This window comes from Myotis brandtii, unplaced genomic scaffold (assembly GCF_000412655.1).
Source record: "Myotis brandtii unplaced genomic scaffold, ASM41265v1 scaffold2195, whole genome shotgun sequence".
NCBI classification, from domain to species: domain Eukaryota; kingdom Metazoa; phylum Chordata; class Mammalia; order Chiroptera; family Vespertilionidae; genus Myotis; species Myotis brandtii.
This window is the reverse complement of record NW_005358236.1, coordinates 272,103-289,534: the sequence shown is the minus strand read 5'-3', so window position 1 is coordinate 289,534 and position 17,432 is coordinate 272,103. Positions and strand designations below refer to the sequence as shown.

General features: G+C 41.0%; 1 protein-coding gene across 1 annotated transcript in view; it reads right to left on the bottom strand.

The window, feature by feature from the left end:
- The window catches only part of PLCXD2 (phosphatidylinositol-specific phospholipase C, X domain containing 2), a 47,663-nt gene extending 30,237 nt beyond the window's left edge, over positions 1–17,426 (bottom strand). The window contains exon 1 of the mRNA XM_005866009.1: positions 16,732–17,426. Coding sequence (XP_005866071.1) covers positions 16,732–16,879 — 148 coding nt within the window. The 5' untranslated portion in view covers positions 16,880–17,426. The remainder of the gene's footprint in view (positions 1–16,731) is intronic.
- Between the last annotated feature and the right edge of the window lie 6 nt (positions 17,427–17,432).

Below are 17,432 nucleotides of genomic sequence, written 5' to 3'. Positions count from 1 at the left end.
GCTGGTGCCAATTGCACACATGTTTTAATTTTATAATACTATAGTATATATATTATTTTGACATGTAATTTTTTGCAGTGACATAATTACTGCATGAATCTTTCTTCTAATTAATTTCCTTTCAATGTGCACAAATCCGTGCACTGGGCCACTAGTATACAGGCAGACCTCGGGTTACATCAGAGATCCATTTCTATGGCGCAATGTAACTCGATTTTCATCGTAATTCAGAACCCACCTACATAAGCACCTACATCACTCACATGGAGCACATATGCAGCAGTAATGAAGTGAAACAGTAAAAAAAATTTAAAAGAAAGATAACAATTCCTGACCTTTACTTTTGGTAAATAAATAATAAAAAACTTAAAGCACATATGTACATTCATCAAAATGATGGAACTTTTTTTTTTATAATACTGTAAATGGGAGATGGCGACGTAGCCACGAAACAACATAAGTCAAGTACGACGTAACCCGAGGACTGCCTGTATAAAGATTTTTAAACAACTTTGTTGTGTAGAGAAGAATTGAACCTTACCCACAGAGAGTTCTGGTCTTTGTCCTTGGCTCTGGGAGGGAGGTAATCCCTTAAGGACTGGAATATCCTGCCTAATAAGAGAATCTTTGTAAGGGGGGCTTTGGGACCACATTAAAAAAAGTCTAAGAATGTAATTTATGATGGTGGCTTTAAGTCACATGGATACAGGCTTACCCTCTGGAGAGGCTGGATACTGAGGTTGGCCACGTGGAGTCTCAATAAAGACTCCGGACACCAAGGCTTGGTGAGCAGCCCTGGTTAGCAGTACTTTTGTGCATATTGCAACATCAATATCAGGAAAAGAACTCTGTCCACGAGTCCAGAGGATGGGACAACTGGAAGTGTCACATCTGGAACTTGACTGGACTCTGCCCTACATATCTTTCCACTTGGCTAATTTTAATCTGTACCTTTCTCTGTAATAAAAGTACCAGTTTTCACCTGGCTGGTGTGGCTCAATTGGTTGAGTGTTGTCCCATGCACCAAGAATTCACCAGTTCAATTCCCGGTCAGAGCACATGCCTGGGTTTGGGGCTCCATCTCCAGTGGGGATGTGTAGGGAGGTAGCCAATCGATGTTTCTCTCTCTCTCTCTCTCTCTCCTGCTCTCTTCCTCTCTCTCTGAAAATCAATAAATACATTTTTTAAGTACCAGCTTTCAGTGAATTCTGTCAGTTTTTCTAGCAGATTATCTAACCTAAAGGTGATCTTGAAGACCCCCAAACTGGCAACTGATGTCAGACTGAGGTCTGTCTTGTGGACTGTGCTTCCTCTAACCTTACACTTGTGACAGAGATACTATAATTATATCCATTCTACAGATGAGAAACCTAAGGAACAGAAATGTTCAACTTTTATTCAAGGTACATAATTAGTAACTAGGATTTGAACTTAGTTATGCTAAAACAAAACCACTTCTATATACTTCTCTATACTGCCTTTCATTTGAATAAACATTAAAGATAGATATAAGATAAAAATATCAGGAACAGACATGAAAATGAGCACATGTTCTTAAATACTGAAAACGTTTACGGTAGATTTTGTAGAAAAACAAAATGTTTTTAATAATAATTAGCATATTATTACAATCAGGTATTTCATCTCTTTAAACCTAAAGAGATGAAATACCTGATTGTAATTTATGAACACTGAAATAAATTTGATATGAACAGATTATAATTTTGCATGTTAAAATATTTCTGTGGCCTGAGCTAAGAATATAGTCATTTACACTGTTATGTATGAGAAGTGGGCCTTATGGTTATTGAATATAGCAAAAGATTTGTTTACAGAAATCTTTTACAGTCCTTGGGAACAATCTCATGGTCCCTTGCCTCTCCATTTTAATTACTGGGATGCGACCCTGTCATTCCCTGTGAGTTCACATGATTCCGCCAAGCAGATTTAACTGATCTTTGCCCTGTGCTTCCATAGCATTTTGTATACACTTGATGGACTTGGGATGATGTGCAGTAATTATCTCCCTATCACTGGCACCTGACTGAGTATTGAGGATAGGATCATGTCTAATTCATACTCATATCTCTATCTTTAGTTTGTAAGTTTCTGGCATATGGCAGGTACTGAATACATGTATATAGAATAAATGCAAGTATGATTACTTGAATGCACAGCCATTTAGAGTTGCCTAAGATAAGCTAGCCTAGGTGTCCTGATCTTTTCCCAAAATTCACTTTGGTTCATCCATCTCTTTACACAGGCAGAATTTTCACTGCACCTGTTCACCACCAGCACCTATACACCCCCAACTCCATTTATCTCCATTCGACCTTCTAGCTTGAGTTATCTGGGCCAATGAAGAAGAATGTGTCAGAAGACACAGAGGACAAAAATAAACCAGAAAGGATGGCTAAAGGAGTAGCTATAATAAAATATAACACTCAACAATTTAAAAGGAAAAGTCCCAGAGAGTAGATTTCTTGCAACTTATGCCTGTGTAAATTACCTTCTAATAACATCTCCTGGGGGCCTCCCATCTCACACACCTGAACAGGCCCTTGGGGGAAATGCAGCATTTGTAGAGAACTTGACTCCATATTGACAAATGCAGATAGGCTGGCATCTTTAGGACATATAAAATATTAGCTAAACGGAGTCCAAGGTTCATGATCAGGGGACAATTTAGCAGTTTCCTAAATCAAATAATATCTTTAAGCCTTGCCAACCCAAAGGGATAAACTTCACTATCAGACTTGATTATTTTCCATGGGGCATGTGGGAGAGTGTTAATAACCACCAAATGGCCATGTGGCCAATTTAATTTTTAATCAGGTGCCTACTGAATTCATAATCATTCGCAATGCAACAAAGCAACTGCATAAGGCAGAACACTTGGAAGCAGAGGATGTAAAGCGACTTATTTTTTATGTGCTGAAAGCCAAGAGGCATCCCGCTGTCTGAAGATAGATATCAGCTTGGGAATCCAGAGAGCAGGTCCTGGTCTACCCGCAAGTGGCTGGAGGAAGTAGAGGATTGGAATAAATCAGAGGTTTTCAGGGCACTTTCAGACCTGAAGCATTGTCAAATAAAGTATCTATAGGAAAACAAACACAAGTAGAATTTCTCTGGTGAAAGGCCTGTTGGGACAGTCCCCACTCCTGACCTTGATGTGTCCTTAGGGGCACCCTCTAAGACTCTACAAGGCACCTCGGGAATTCCATTGCCCAAGATAATCTCCAAATCTCGCCCAACCTCCTATGATTTATGTGAGTTAAAGCATTTTCAATTCCATGTGTGGGAGGCATTTTAAAGCCCTCCACATATGGATGGGTATCTATTTTCCTTTGAAAAATTTTCTTTTCTTCAAATGTCCAAGAGACCCCAATCCTCACCACCAAATAAGGTACTGTACAGGTGACTCATTAATAAGAAATTCTTCCTCTACTTTGCTAATTAGCCCCCCTGCTCTGTCCCTGAACAGATGGCATCATCTTTGGTAAAGTAATGCCACACAAAGGGCACTTGGTCATCCCCTGAGGAGCCTTCTCAGTTCTGAGATAATCTTACTTCCTTTAACAACCTTTCAGCTTTGATTGCAAGAGAAAAGGTAATGTGAGGGTTTAGGGGAAAACAAGAAAATATTTAGGACAGATAGGAGAAAAAGTTAAATTAAATCTTTTACTACAGAATTCTCCTGCTTTTATTCAGCTTCTTGGTGAAACCCTGGATGTCAGTTCATGAAATAATGCTGTTTGATGAAGTGGTAAAGTAACTGAAAGTCTCTACTTCTCATCTGGGTTGTGGTGTAGAGCACACAGCTAACCTCACCTCACCCCAAGCTGCCAATATCTTGGGGAAACAGTTAAACAAGAAATGATAGAATTCATGCAGAACGAGCTGACACCGCTACCACCCCCCACCCCGCCTTGGGAGGGTCGCTTATCTGGGACTAAAAGTTTAAGACAGATTTCCTGAAAGCAGTGAACTTTTAGTTAAAATCTTAAAAATATATATATAAAAATAAACTAATTTCAAGTTGAAATATTTTATATTGGATATAAGAGTAGCTGTGATTGAGGGTGGAGGGGTGGGCAAATGGTGAAATGTAAGATTGAGCTCTAAAATCATTTCCACTGGATGCTAGCTACATCCTTCTCCCAATTCTGAAATGTTCCAAGGGTACCTCAAACTCTGCGTATCTGCCCTGAACCAAGTCTATTTCCCTCCCTCCACTACTCCTATATCTGCTCCTTCTCCTCTATCCCTATTTCTGGGAATGCCATCACCCTCCTCCCAGTTACCCCAGACAGCTTTGCCTTCTCTTTTACCCTCCAATTAATCGCCAAGTCCTATTGATACTTCTTCCTATATATCTCCTGTGTCTGTCCGTTTTCCTTCATGCACACTGTCACCCTCCTTCTCAGGTCAGTATCACCCCCCACTTGGATGACCTCATCAGCAACCTAAATGGTTTCCCTGGTTACAGTACTTCTGGATTCAGTACGTTTTGGGGACTGCAGCCCAAGTGATCTTTCCAAAACACAAAGCTGATCTTGTGCTTAACACTCTTCCCAGGCCTATTAAGGTAAAGCTAAATCACTTTAACATGGCTTATTAGACATCTCAGTGTCCTGACACTCTTTTCCTTGCAACCTATGGTAAGCTACAATGAACCATTTCTGTTTCTTGCATGGGCCATGTTCTCTCTTGAAGGTCTTCACCTAGAACAAGCTCACTCTTGTTCCTCTTATCCTGGGGCTAATTCCTATGTATCCTTTAGATTGTAGTTTATTCATCACTTCCTCCAGGAGGCCTCCCTGGGCTCCCATCCCTTCTTGTTAAGATGCCCCTGCTGCCCGGCCAGAGTGGCTCAATGGTTGAGCATCGACCTATAAACCAGGAGGTCATGATTCGATTTCCAGTCAGGGCACATACCTAGGTTGTGGGGGGTGTTCAGGAGATGGCCGATCAACGATTCTCTCTCATCATTGATGTTTCTATCTCTCTCTCCCTCTCCCTTCCTCTCTGAAATATATATATATCTACACTAATAAAAAAATTCATGCATGGGAGGGGGGTTGTCCCTCAGCCCAGCCTGCACCCTTTCCAATCCAGGACCCCTCGGGGGATGTCTGACTGCCTCTTGAAATCTGGGACCGTTGGTTCCTAACTGCTCGCCTGCTTGCCTGCCTGATCGCCCCAACCCCTCTGCCTGCCTGATCATCCTTAACCACCTCTGCCTGCCTGCCTGATCACCTCTAACTGCTCCCCTGCTGGCCTTATCGTACCTAACCACCTCTGCCTCACCCCACACCTGGGACCAAGGATTCCCTCCTCCAGCCAGTCACAGGCACCCAGGAGCCGGGCTTCTCTCCCTTTGGCTGGTTGCAAGCACCCAGGACCCCGGCTGGCTTCGCCCAGGCCGGCCACAGCCACAGGGGACCATGGGCAGGTGGCTTCGTGGCTGGTCCCCATTCCTCTCTCACGAGCTCATTTGTGTCTGGCTGGTCCCCATTCCTCTCTCACGAGCTCATTTGTGTCTGGCTGGTCCCCATTCCTCTCTCACGAGCTCATTTGTGTCTGGCTGGTCCCCATTCCTCTCTCACGAGCTCATTTGTGTCTGGCTGGTCCCCATTCTTCTGTCCCCAGTGTTGAGTGTCTGAGCCATTACAGCGTTACGGCATGAGGGCATGATGACCATTTGCATATTAGCTCTTTATTATATAGGATATATAGATATAGATATATAGATATATAGATATATAGATATATAGATATATAGATATATAGATATATAGATATATAGATATATAGATATATAGATATATAGATATATAGATATATAGATATATAGATATATAGATATATAGATATATAGATATATAGATATATAGATATATAGATATATAGATATATAGATATATAGATATATAGATATATAGATATATAGATATATAGATATATAGATATATAGATATATAGATATATAGATATATAGATATATAGATATATAGATATATAGATATATAGATATATAGATATATAGATATATAGATATATAGATATATAGATATATAGATATATAGATATATAGATATATAGATATATAGATATATAGATATATAGATATATAGATATATAGATATATAGATATATAGATATATAGATATATAGATATATAGATATATAGATATATAGATATATAGATATATAGATATATAGATATATAGATATATAGATATATAGATATATAGATATATAGATATATAGATATATAGATATATAGATATATAGATATATAGATATATAGATATATAGATATATAGATATATAGATATATAGATATATAGATATATAGATATATAGATATATAGATATATAGATATATAGATATATAGATATATAGATATATAGATATATAGATATATAGATATATAGATATATAGATATATAGATATATAGATATATAGATATATAGATATATAGATATATAGATATATAGATATATAGATATATAGATATATAGATATATAGATATATAGATATATAGATATATAGATATATAGATATATAGATATATAGATATATAGATATATAGATATATAGATATATAGATATATAGATATATAGATATATACATACTAGTGGCCTGGTGCACCGATTTGTGCACATTGAAAGGAAATTAATTAGAAGGTGGCCGGTGGGGCTGTACTGGGCGAGACCTGGACTGGGTGAGACAGGCCAGCCATGCCCTAAATCCAACCTCCAGTGGTCCCTCCCTGGCTGGCCGCACCTGGGGCGGTGGCTCGAAGGTCATCTGTGGAGTGAGTGGGGTCCCTCCAGCAGGTGGGGTCTCTTGGCCTGGCCTGGGCGAAGCCAGCCAGGGTCCTGGCCTGCGGGGATCAGGCTGAAACCAGCTCTCTGACATCCCCTGAGGGGTCCTGGAGTGTGAGAGGACACTCTGCAAAGTTGCTGTCATACAGGGTGTGGAATGCAAATGCAAGTGTGGAATAAACCAGATTCGGGGCTGACAGTGCCCCAGAAACAACATAACCCACGGCCAAAGGTGGAATCGTGTGGCCCCGCGAAGAATCGGGCTCCTTCCTCTCTAGTTCCAGGGTGCATCACCCAAGAATGGCCACTGCCAAGTGACCGCAGCTCGGCAGCTCCTGCATTGAGTGTCTGCCCCCTCATGGTCAGTGTGCATCATACCTACCAGCCGGTCGGTCAGTCGGCTGGTCGCTTAGCCATATGTGTGTGTGTATATATATATATATGAAAATGCCCCTGCTATATGCTTCCTCCAGCAGTAATTTCTACCTCTCCAGTCCCAGATAGCATATTGTGTTATAACTGCCTGCTTTACTGCCCATTTCTTCAACTAGATTATAAGCTCTTTGGAGGTAGGAACCATGTCTGTAATTATCATCACTGAATCACCAGTTTCTAGGAGAGGGCCTGGCATACAAAAGATATCAACATACAGGCATTAAGTAGAATGAAATAATGAATTTCTCATATTACCCCTCAGCACCCCTCAAAGCTGAGGAGTCATTTTGTTTCTCTTCACCCTTATGCAGTTATTTTAGGACTTTTTATCCATTCCTGAGCAAGTTTTTTAATGGTTGCTTTTTGCCTCAGGGTAACATTTAACATTTAATCGTGGCATGATACACAAGGCTCATTAGCCTACTTTCCCAACCTCATCTCCATTCCTTTCTTTAAATGAAATCTATGCCTGGGCTTCCTCAAGGTCACTCTAATCTCTGGCTCCTTGGCACCTCTGCATTGTGACACCCATATTTCTTCCTGTAACACCTGAATATTTCCTACTTGCTCTTTATGACTCAACCCAAGGGCCATCTCCTCTCAGAAGCCTAATCTACCAACCTTTCCTCCTCCTACCAGTAACGAAATTGGATACTGGTTTTCTGAGTGTTATAGTCCCTCTGCACTCTTCCCCATAGTGTTTGAATGTTGGCTTTCTTCTATTATGAAATCCTAACTTCCTGAAGAAAAGAGAGAAGAATCTTATTCATCTGCATATTCAACTCATCTAACTCAGTACCTGGCACAAAAGGGTACTCAACAAATATCCTTTGAATAAATGATTGTCCTTTAAATGAATACATTTAAAAATATAGACAATGAGAACCAAAAGAAACATAAGGAATAAGCAAGCAACAATATTTTTTTAGCCAAGTTGACACAAGGTGCTCATACAATTTTTATGAAGATCCATATAGGCACCTCCTGCCAGGACAGGACAATAACCTAAACTCAAACCCAGGGAGGAGGGCGGGACGTTGTCTTCACCTTTATCTGCTTTAAATTGTATTTTAAAAATATTGCTTTCAGCATATAAACCTTCAAATCATACATGTTCATAAAATATTCATCTCAGTCTGACAGAGTCTAGAAAATTTTCAGTTCTACCATTACCACAGACTGTGGCTGCACGGCAAGACATTGCATTACAGAGTACAAATACTGCCTATAAAATATTATCTGAGAAGATATGACACCTTACACACATTAGTTCTAGAATAATTGGAAATTTAAAAAAATAACTTTCCCTGGCTGATGTGGCTCAGTTGGTTGGGTGTTGTTCCATGCACCGAAAGGAACATGAAATGTTGCTGGTTCGAGTCCCAGTCAGGGCACATGCCTGGGTTATGGGGTCGATTATACTGCCTATAAAATATTATCTGAGAAGATATGACACCTTACACACATTAGTTCTAGAATAATTGGAAATTTAAAAAAATAACTTTCCCTGGCTGATGTGGCTCAGTTGGTTGGGTGTTGTTCCATGCACCGAAAGGAACATGAAATGTTGCTGGTTCGAGTCCCAGTCAGGGCACATGCCTGGGTTGTGGGGTCGATTCCTGGTAGGGGGCATGCAGGAGGCAGCTGATCGATGTTCAGTTCTCACATAGATGTTTCTGTCTCCCTTTCCCTTCCTCTCTCTCTAAGAATCATTAAAAAATCTTTAAAAAAGACAACCCTGTGATTCTCTTAGAAAATATCAGCTTAGTAGACAATCTAAGACTGCCAATGCTTCTTAGATAACACAACTAGACATCTCCAGTAGAGCAATGCAGGCTTTTGTGACCAAACCTATTTTATCTTGGAGCAACTAGAGATCTACTTGAATCCTCCTGGGTACTGGTTGATCCTCATGGGTGTTTAGCAATATAATCCAAATTCCTATGGACTTGAGAAAGTGAAAGGGATCCTGCTCAACCACGGTTGTAGATATTCAACCAGATTTAGTCATAATTCTCTGCCTATATTGGATTCTTGACATGTGTTCAAATTCTTTTCACACAAACACACCCACCTATTACGATGTTTATAAATAATCCCTCCTCTGCAGCCTGGCTTGAAACTCTAATTAGGGTTAATTGGCATTTGTGCTTTTCCCAAAAGCAATTGCAGGATGCTAAAAGCATTTATTTCACTAACATTGCCTCCAGTGTGCCTGTTCTAAGAAGCTCTTAGAGGCTGAGGAGGGATGTGGAGCCAACCTGTCCCATGCAGTGGAGGTCAGGACAGATTATGTGCTAGAAACCAAAACCTCAAAAGCCTGTCTGAACCAGCAGCGTGCAAGTGAAAGCAGCAGGCTCCTAGGATCTGAAATGTGGGTGGGCGTGTTTTGCAGGATCTTTCTAAAGGCTAAACTATAACAGGCATTAGAATCGGGGTTCTCTTGAAGGTGAGACTAAGGTCATGGCTCAGTGTGTGTGCATGCGTGTGTGTTGAGTAGTATGTGTGTATTTGTGTATGGGGATTGTAATCTATATGTTGGGAGAGATCATAAGCTATTCTAATGGCTGAAGAAGGAGGTATAAAATCTGTATAAAGATGTGTTCAGTCTAGTTGATGTGGCTCAGCAGTTGAGCATTGACCCAAGAACCAAGAAGTCACTGGTTTGATTCCTATTCAGGGCACATGCCCAGGTTGCAGACTCCATCCCAGTGGGGGGTTTGGGGTGGGGTGCAAAAGGCAACCGATCGATGATGTTTCCCATTAATGTTTCTAACCATCTATCCATCTTCCTTTCTTTCTCAAAATCAATCAAAACATAGTTTATAAAAAAAAAGATATGTTCAAAGGAAAGCATTTGTAATGTCACTACTCTTGAGATGGGAACAAAATGACTGGGTTAGGAGGGCAAATAATGAAGAAATGAGGAAAAGAGGTCATAGAGAGTTGAATTTTTCCAAAGGCTTTGGATGGCTGGAGATGACAGAGTTTGACAGCTGAACTTGGAATGAGAGCATAGAGTAAGTAGTTGACGAAGATTTTTCTGGCTCTCTTGATCAGCTGCCCTCATATTGCATTTAAGACTCCCTTGGTATTCACACCCTGGGCAACCCTCCATGTATCCTTCCCTTAACTCTAAATCTCCTTGAGGGGATGATATTCAAGCTAGCTTGATCTGATCAGACAGAGAACACTGAGCCACAAGCTTAATTGGAAGGTCAGCTCCTTAACTGGATTGTAAATTACCAGAGGGTATAGACTGCACCTTATACCTCTTTTTTGTTGATCATTATAGGTGCAGGCTTTCAATAAATGAATGTCATAATTAATGCAAAAATGACAATTATTATATAGTGCTCATTATGTAGCAGAAACTGTTCTAATTAATGTGAATTAATTCATTTAATTCTCACACTGACCGAATGACGTAGTGCCATTGTTATCTCTATTTTACAGGAGGACATGGCACAGAGAGGTTACGTAACTTGCCCAAGGTCACAGAGTTGTGAAGGGCAGAGTTGGTGTACAGATCCAGAGACTGGGACTCCAGCATTAATACTTTTAACCAACCTAGGATTCTGCTTCTTAACAGACATGTGTGATTCCTAAATTCCTGGTGGCTTTTATGTGATTGGGGTTGCAGATGGGGAAATCTAGGGAAGTGATGAGCCTTCTTAGGAGGGAAATCTACTAATGGTAACAACAAAGTCATAGTCTCTTTTTATTTCTTACCATGACCACCCAGAAGGAAAAACAAAGAAAAACAACAACAACAAAAGCCTATTCCCACCAAAGAAAGCATTTTGGTCCCATGATTTCACCCAGAAGGAAAAACAAAGAAAAACAACAACAACAACAAAAGCCTATCCCCACTAAAGAAATCATTTTGGTCCCATGATTAGTTTTTCTTGATTGGGTCAGCCTTGGTAGCTTCAGTTGGGTCCTTGGGTTTCCAAAGCCTCAATTCCAGGAGGAGGATGGGTTTGTTTTAGGGCCAACTCATGGCTTATGTTATCCTCAAAGTGAAGCCACCTAAATGTCTTGTTCTATAATGTATTTTACTCCCTTTTGAGTGCACAAATCTCTTTTAGATGCACCAGACCTAGTCCAGCTTCCAGAAGGATTGAAGTAATGGCCCCTTCATCCTGCTCCCTATAGTGATCTTTGTCACCATGTCACACATGTGGGAAGTGAATGTGGGACCACAGGAAAACAGCAGTGGCCAAAGGCAGAACTCCATAGGAAAAAGATAGGATTTCAGAAGGGTATGCTCATCAGCAAGATGAGAACAGAGAAGCATCTGGGAATTGGAGAGCAGGGAGGAGCACCTGAGCAAGGGTTGACACAGGTCAGTGGAAGGGAGGTGAAGACCGGGACAAGAAATGAGAGCAGTCTGAGGCTGCAGCCAGAAAGGAAACATGATAAGCTCACATTTGACAAGGGGTGAAGGAAGGCAGAAAGCATGTGAGGGGGGGGTGGGGGGATTGTTCCTAGGGTAGAAGTTATATCAGAGTTCTGCTTCTGACTCCTCCAACCATTTCACTCTGCCTCAGAAATCTCATTTCTATAATAGGGCTCCGTGATAAGCCTTATCATGAAATACAGAAATACTATGCAAAATAACAATAAATTTATGGGAAAATGTTCCGATTGCTTCACATGGCTATTTACACAAGGTGAACCTAACCAATATATCCAGTTTATATTTGGTTACAATTGAAAATTATGGTGGCTAAAAGCTTCTTTCCCAACACTTATTTTCTGGTCAGCAATGACCAAGCTGCTACCCTGTACTAAGATTCAGGTTATAGAGATAAATAAATCATATTCTCTGTGTGTAAGTTGTTCATAGATGATCTGGAAGACAGATACCTAAAAATATTAATTAGTTAAGAAGTGCTATGATAAAAATATTAACAAAGCATTACTGAGGGGCAGGAGGGGAAGTCCTCCAGCCATTTCCCAAATATACAACCATCCCTTTGCTTAATTATCTTATTTCACCTGGAAAGTCCCCTTCCCAATCCTGACCCTTAGCCACATCCCTTAAAATTTTGGCCATTCTTCTAATCCAGGTCAAATGTCATTTTTTTTAAAACAAATTAGTTCCTAATCTTACACTTCAGAATTAATCTTTCCATTCTGTGTGCTTCTATAACTTTATTTATATTTCTGTTTACCCCAATTTGTTTTTTTTAAAAATTATGTATGGTGTCTACCATTAGATTATAAGCTCCTTTGAGGCCTAATTCATTTTTGAGTCTCCCACAGACCTGAGCCTGGAGGATTCATCTTTAAAAAAAATTAATTGATTTCAGAGAGGAAAGGAGAGAGACAGATAGATAGAAACATCAATGATGAGAGAGAATCATTGATTGGCTACCTTCTGTATACCCCCCACTGAGGATGAGCCTGAGTGGGAATTGAACCCAGTTATGTGCCCTGAGCAGCAATCAAACCGTGATCTCCTGGTTCACAGGTTGACACTCAACCACTGAGCCACGCCAGCTGGGCTCTGGAGGCTTCTTAAAGTGCTCAGAGCCTGTTCATTCAGAATAACTAATGGACAGTCCCTTTTAGGATGCCAAAGTGAGAGGACCCTTCCTCCTGGCAATTGTGTTTCCCTGTCTGCACATGCCAAAAATGCTTGTTTTAAAGAGGCATAAAAGAAATGGTCTGTGACCTAAAATGACCCAATCATACTTCCCATCTCTTTCTATGTGTGAACAAAAAACAAACCAAAAAAACCCCCACCAAACCTTCAAATTAATCAAAGAATTTTCAATGTGAAAATGACTCTATATTTCATCTAATCCGACATCTTAATTACAAATAGAAAAGTCCCAAGAAATCTGGATACTTCTTTGATATCCCACAGACAGAATCATCAATATCAAATTTTGAAAACCTTAAGTTCAGGGCTCTTTCTAATAATTTACCTTCAATAAAAAGAAGGGGAAAAGAATGGCAAACAATCAACACTAAAATATAAAAAGAAAAGGAATTCACTGAAAAGCTATATGAATTATAGAAAAAAATGTCCCTATCAGTTCATTTGTCCATAAAGAATATCATGCTTTCACTAACATCAGCAAAAATATGTGTAGAGTTTAAAGCTGGAATTTAAAAATCTGACTACTGCAATTTCCAGGTCCTTTACCCTTAGCGTCTCTAGTCACTCTGTGCAGTTGGCAATGAAATTTGTTCTGAAGTTCTTCTCCAAGATATTTGAATATGTTTGAATACCAGTCACTAACAGGTGTTCTTGACAGTTGTGGAATTAAAATAATACATCAAGGCTTTGTGGAGAGGTGCACACTCACATATGCTCTCTCCCATCACGACTTGGGAAAACACAGCAGATGCAGTCAAATCTGACATAGTTAACTTGGACCCAGACTGTTATAACTGCCAGAACACCTGCTCTTTTCCTGCCCATTCCCATGTCACTGATGCCCCCTCCCCATCCTGATAGATCAGACACTATCTTACAGATGTTCTAGGTCAGCACATACTCGTGTATGTGCACGCACACATACAATAGGTCTAGGTACTAAGTTTGAAACTTACTGGGTTCCAATTCTAAAATTCAATCTACTATTCCAGTTGTAAATAAGGAAATGTATATGTATATACAGGGGTGGGCAAAAGTAGGTTTACAGTTGTAATACATATATATAATACAATAAATAGTACAAGAATAAACTCTGTGTTTCACACACTCACAACTGTAAATTTACTTTTGTTCACCCCTGTATTACTCGGATATATAACATGTACACATATATATGTATCAATTTATCTCTTCACAGTGATTCATAACCAGATAAAAACCACTTAGTTTTGGGGGATGGAGGCAGGTAGAAGAAGGCATAGGGGGGATAAATGGTGATGATGGAAGGAAACTTGGCTTGCCATTGTAAACACACAATACAGGGTACAGATGATGTATTATAGAATTGTACACCTGAAACCTACATAACTTTATTAACCAATGTCACCCCAATAAATCTTTAAAAATGTAGAAAATTAAAACATACACACACACACACACACACCTACTTAGTTTGAAAAATTCTTTCATTTGCTGCAGAGGATGATCTGTGAAAACTGGTTTTCAATTAGAAATTACCCTCCACCCCCTTATACACTGCTGCTCTGCACTTCTCAAGGTCCCCTTAAGGGCACAAAAACAGTGCATGGGTTTTGGAGCTAGCTACACAGAGGTTTAAGTATTAGTTCTGCTATTTACTATTTGAGAAAATTACTTAACCTCACTGAACAATAATTTCCTTATTTCCAAAATGAGGATATTAATACCTATCTCGGAGGTGTAAGGATTTGAGCTAATGTAGGTACTGCATGGTAGTGCTCAGGAAATAATAGCTACAATGATGGTGATGATGAGGGGGAAGAGGAAGAGAGGGAGGGGGAGGAAGATGGTAGCCTCCACTTCCTGAATGCCTTCTGTGTTTCCTAGCAAGGCTTGGCAGAACTTAACAGCTAGCATTTAGCCATGAAATATTTAGCATGAGGTAGGGGAAAGGGAACTACTGATGGGGCAGAAGTGTGAAAGGGGTGGCTCGCACTTAATATGTGACTTTCCTGTCTTGGGCTTATATATACATACATACTAGTATACTTCCACTGCTGGGAAAAGGGCATTCACAGTAGTGAATTCAGCATCTTTTGAAGAGTCAAGGCCTTTTGTTTTTGTTTTTGCTTAGAGGGACCAGACTTTACTAAGCAGGGTGAATACATTCCTGTGTCCTATATCGTGGCTAATCATTAAATTTCCAGTCACCACAGCAGGTCCCGGCTGTTAGCAATCCCTGGTAACTCTAGTTACTGTGAGATAATCTATAGCTTGCAGATCAAATGCCCAGCTCCTTCCCAGAGTCCTGGAGTCAGAGTGCACTGCCAAGCCACAGGCAGAGCTGCTGCTGTGGTCTGAACTGTCCCAAGTACAACGGGAAGGAGGAAGCCTCAACCTACTTTGGACATGCCCTGAATGATAGAGCCACTTAGGGCCTGCTTAAGATGCCATTCTGTTTGCAAACACACACGACCTATCTGCTATACCACTTGACAAAACAATCCTTCAGAATGCCTGATGGCAAATGACTAATGTTAAAAGAGGCCTGTGCATCATTCCAGTGATGACTCCACAGGCATCAATTAAACAAGGAGAAGACCTGTTCTGAAGCACAACCATCTGGCATTTCCCAAGAAGCAGTAGTCAAAGGCAGATAAAACACAAGTGATCATGACTATAAAGACATGTAGCAGCCCTCTCCCTGCTCAAAAGCAGCAAGAGCCCATGAGGACAATGAACCTGGAAGTCCTCCAATATTAGAGGTGATTAAGAAAAGGCTGCATCTGAGGCCAGCACTGCTCTTCCTCATGCATGGAAAGCAAAAATCTGGGGGTTGCATGAGGTCATCTTTTAGCCACCCAAAAGGCAGACTGTTCCCAGGAATGCTCAGAGTTTGTCTGGTAGTCTAGGGGTGAAGTCAGTTGTTATGTCTCCAGGTGAGAGAAAGGATTGGCAGTAGTCCATCTTCTGCTTCTAGGAGTGCTTTCCAAGTACCAGCATCTAGGATTTTGTCCAGCACAGGAGGCCAAGATCACTGTGGTCCAAATGTCCTTCCCTAGAAACCATGATTTTAAGGGCCCATTTAACAAATCTAATGAGAGTGATGTCAAGTTATAACCCCCCCCCCCCCCCCCCAGAAAAGAGACAGTAGCTGGAGAAGAAATGGTTTTCAAGACTGCAGTTCAAGATCAGTCAGGCAGACACCTGTATATATAGACAAAGCTTCAAACACCACCACCTCATCACACCTAATGACTGCCTGTGACAAGCACTTGCATTCTCTATTTCTGGCTTTTCCAACAACAAAAATATGTGTCCTTATTCTCAGTCCTGGTTTTGAACCTATTCTTTAATGATAATTTGTGACCCCCCCCCCTTAATATGCAAGGTCAGAGAAGTTAAGAAGGAAATACTTTTCAGTTTTAATTTTGATCTAGATCTAAAATTGTTAATGATTTTTTATTGCTTACTCTTTTTCTGTGATTCGAGTAAATATGCCCCCTTCACATATCCTGGCCCCAGTATTAAGAAGGTAATAGTCTTAGGATAAGGCTATCAAGTAAAAACAAACAAACAAACAAAAATACAAAAAGACACAATTTTAAAACCCCCACAAGACAAACCAAACAACAAAAATAGGGTGCTTCCATTCTCCCGAGTCCCTTTTGCAAACCATGCAATGTACTTAAATCTCTTTATAGCAGTTGCCTCGGTGTTAAGTTTTTGGTTTGGAAATAAACAGAGGTTTAGTTAAGGTCACTGACAATTATTTTCTCAGCACAATAGAAAAGCCACCCAACCCATTAATAGCACTATAATGGCAGAAGCAAACACAGTGGGAACAAGTAGGAACAGAAGAGTACCTGGGATTGCCAGATTGGAAAGGGGGACGTTGTGGAGGTGAGGGGGCAGCGAGGCCATCCAGTCGGCATTGCAGACATCCGATGAGGTCTTTGTCCCGCTGGGGACGGGGGAACAGATGGTCCCCATCCTGAGTTTCCTCCCTAGCATCCCTCTCCGTCAGTCAACAAACCGCCCAGGCTCAGTCCAGTGCCACTCACTCAGTGATCATCATTGTCTGGGCTTTCTAGACATTTCAGGGCCACTTTGGTCATGCCAGTCTTGCCAAAAGGCCCTAGGGCTGGACGACGGGGTAAATAGGTGGTTTCCTTCCCCCCCTGGCACCCGCAGTCCCACCCTCTCCGGCCCAGCCGCGGTTCCCCTCTTATTCTGCTCAGTCCCGGCTCCGTTAAACTTCTCACGTTCCCCTCCGGAGCTCGGGGAAGGTAGGCCCCTAGAGGTAAATCTTCAGAAACTGAACGTCCGAAGGGCAGCCACGCCCGGAGCCACTCACAAGACAGGTGCCTCCACAGCACATAGACCCGCCGGTGTGTCTGTCCACACGTGAGCGCCAGAACGCACCATCATCACCCTGACCTAGGCTTCTAGGTATGTCCCTGGGCTGGCACAGGAGCTGGGCCGGCCTCCTGTCCCCCGCTCTGGGCACACACTCCCCTGCCCTGTGCTTCCCGAAGCCGCTCAGAAGTGTAACGCGGCGCCCGGA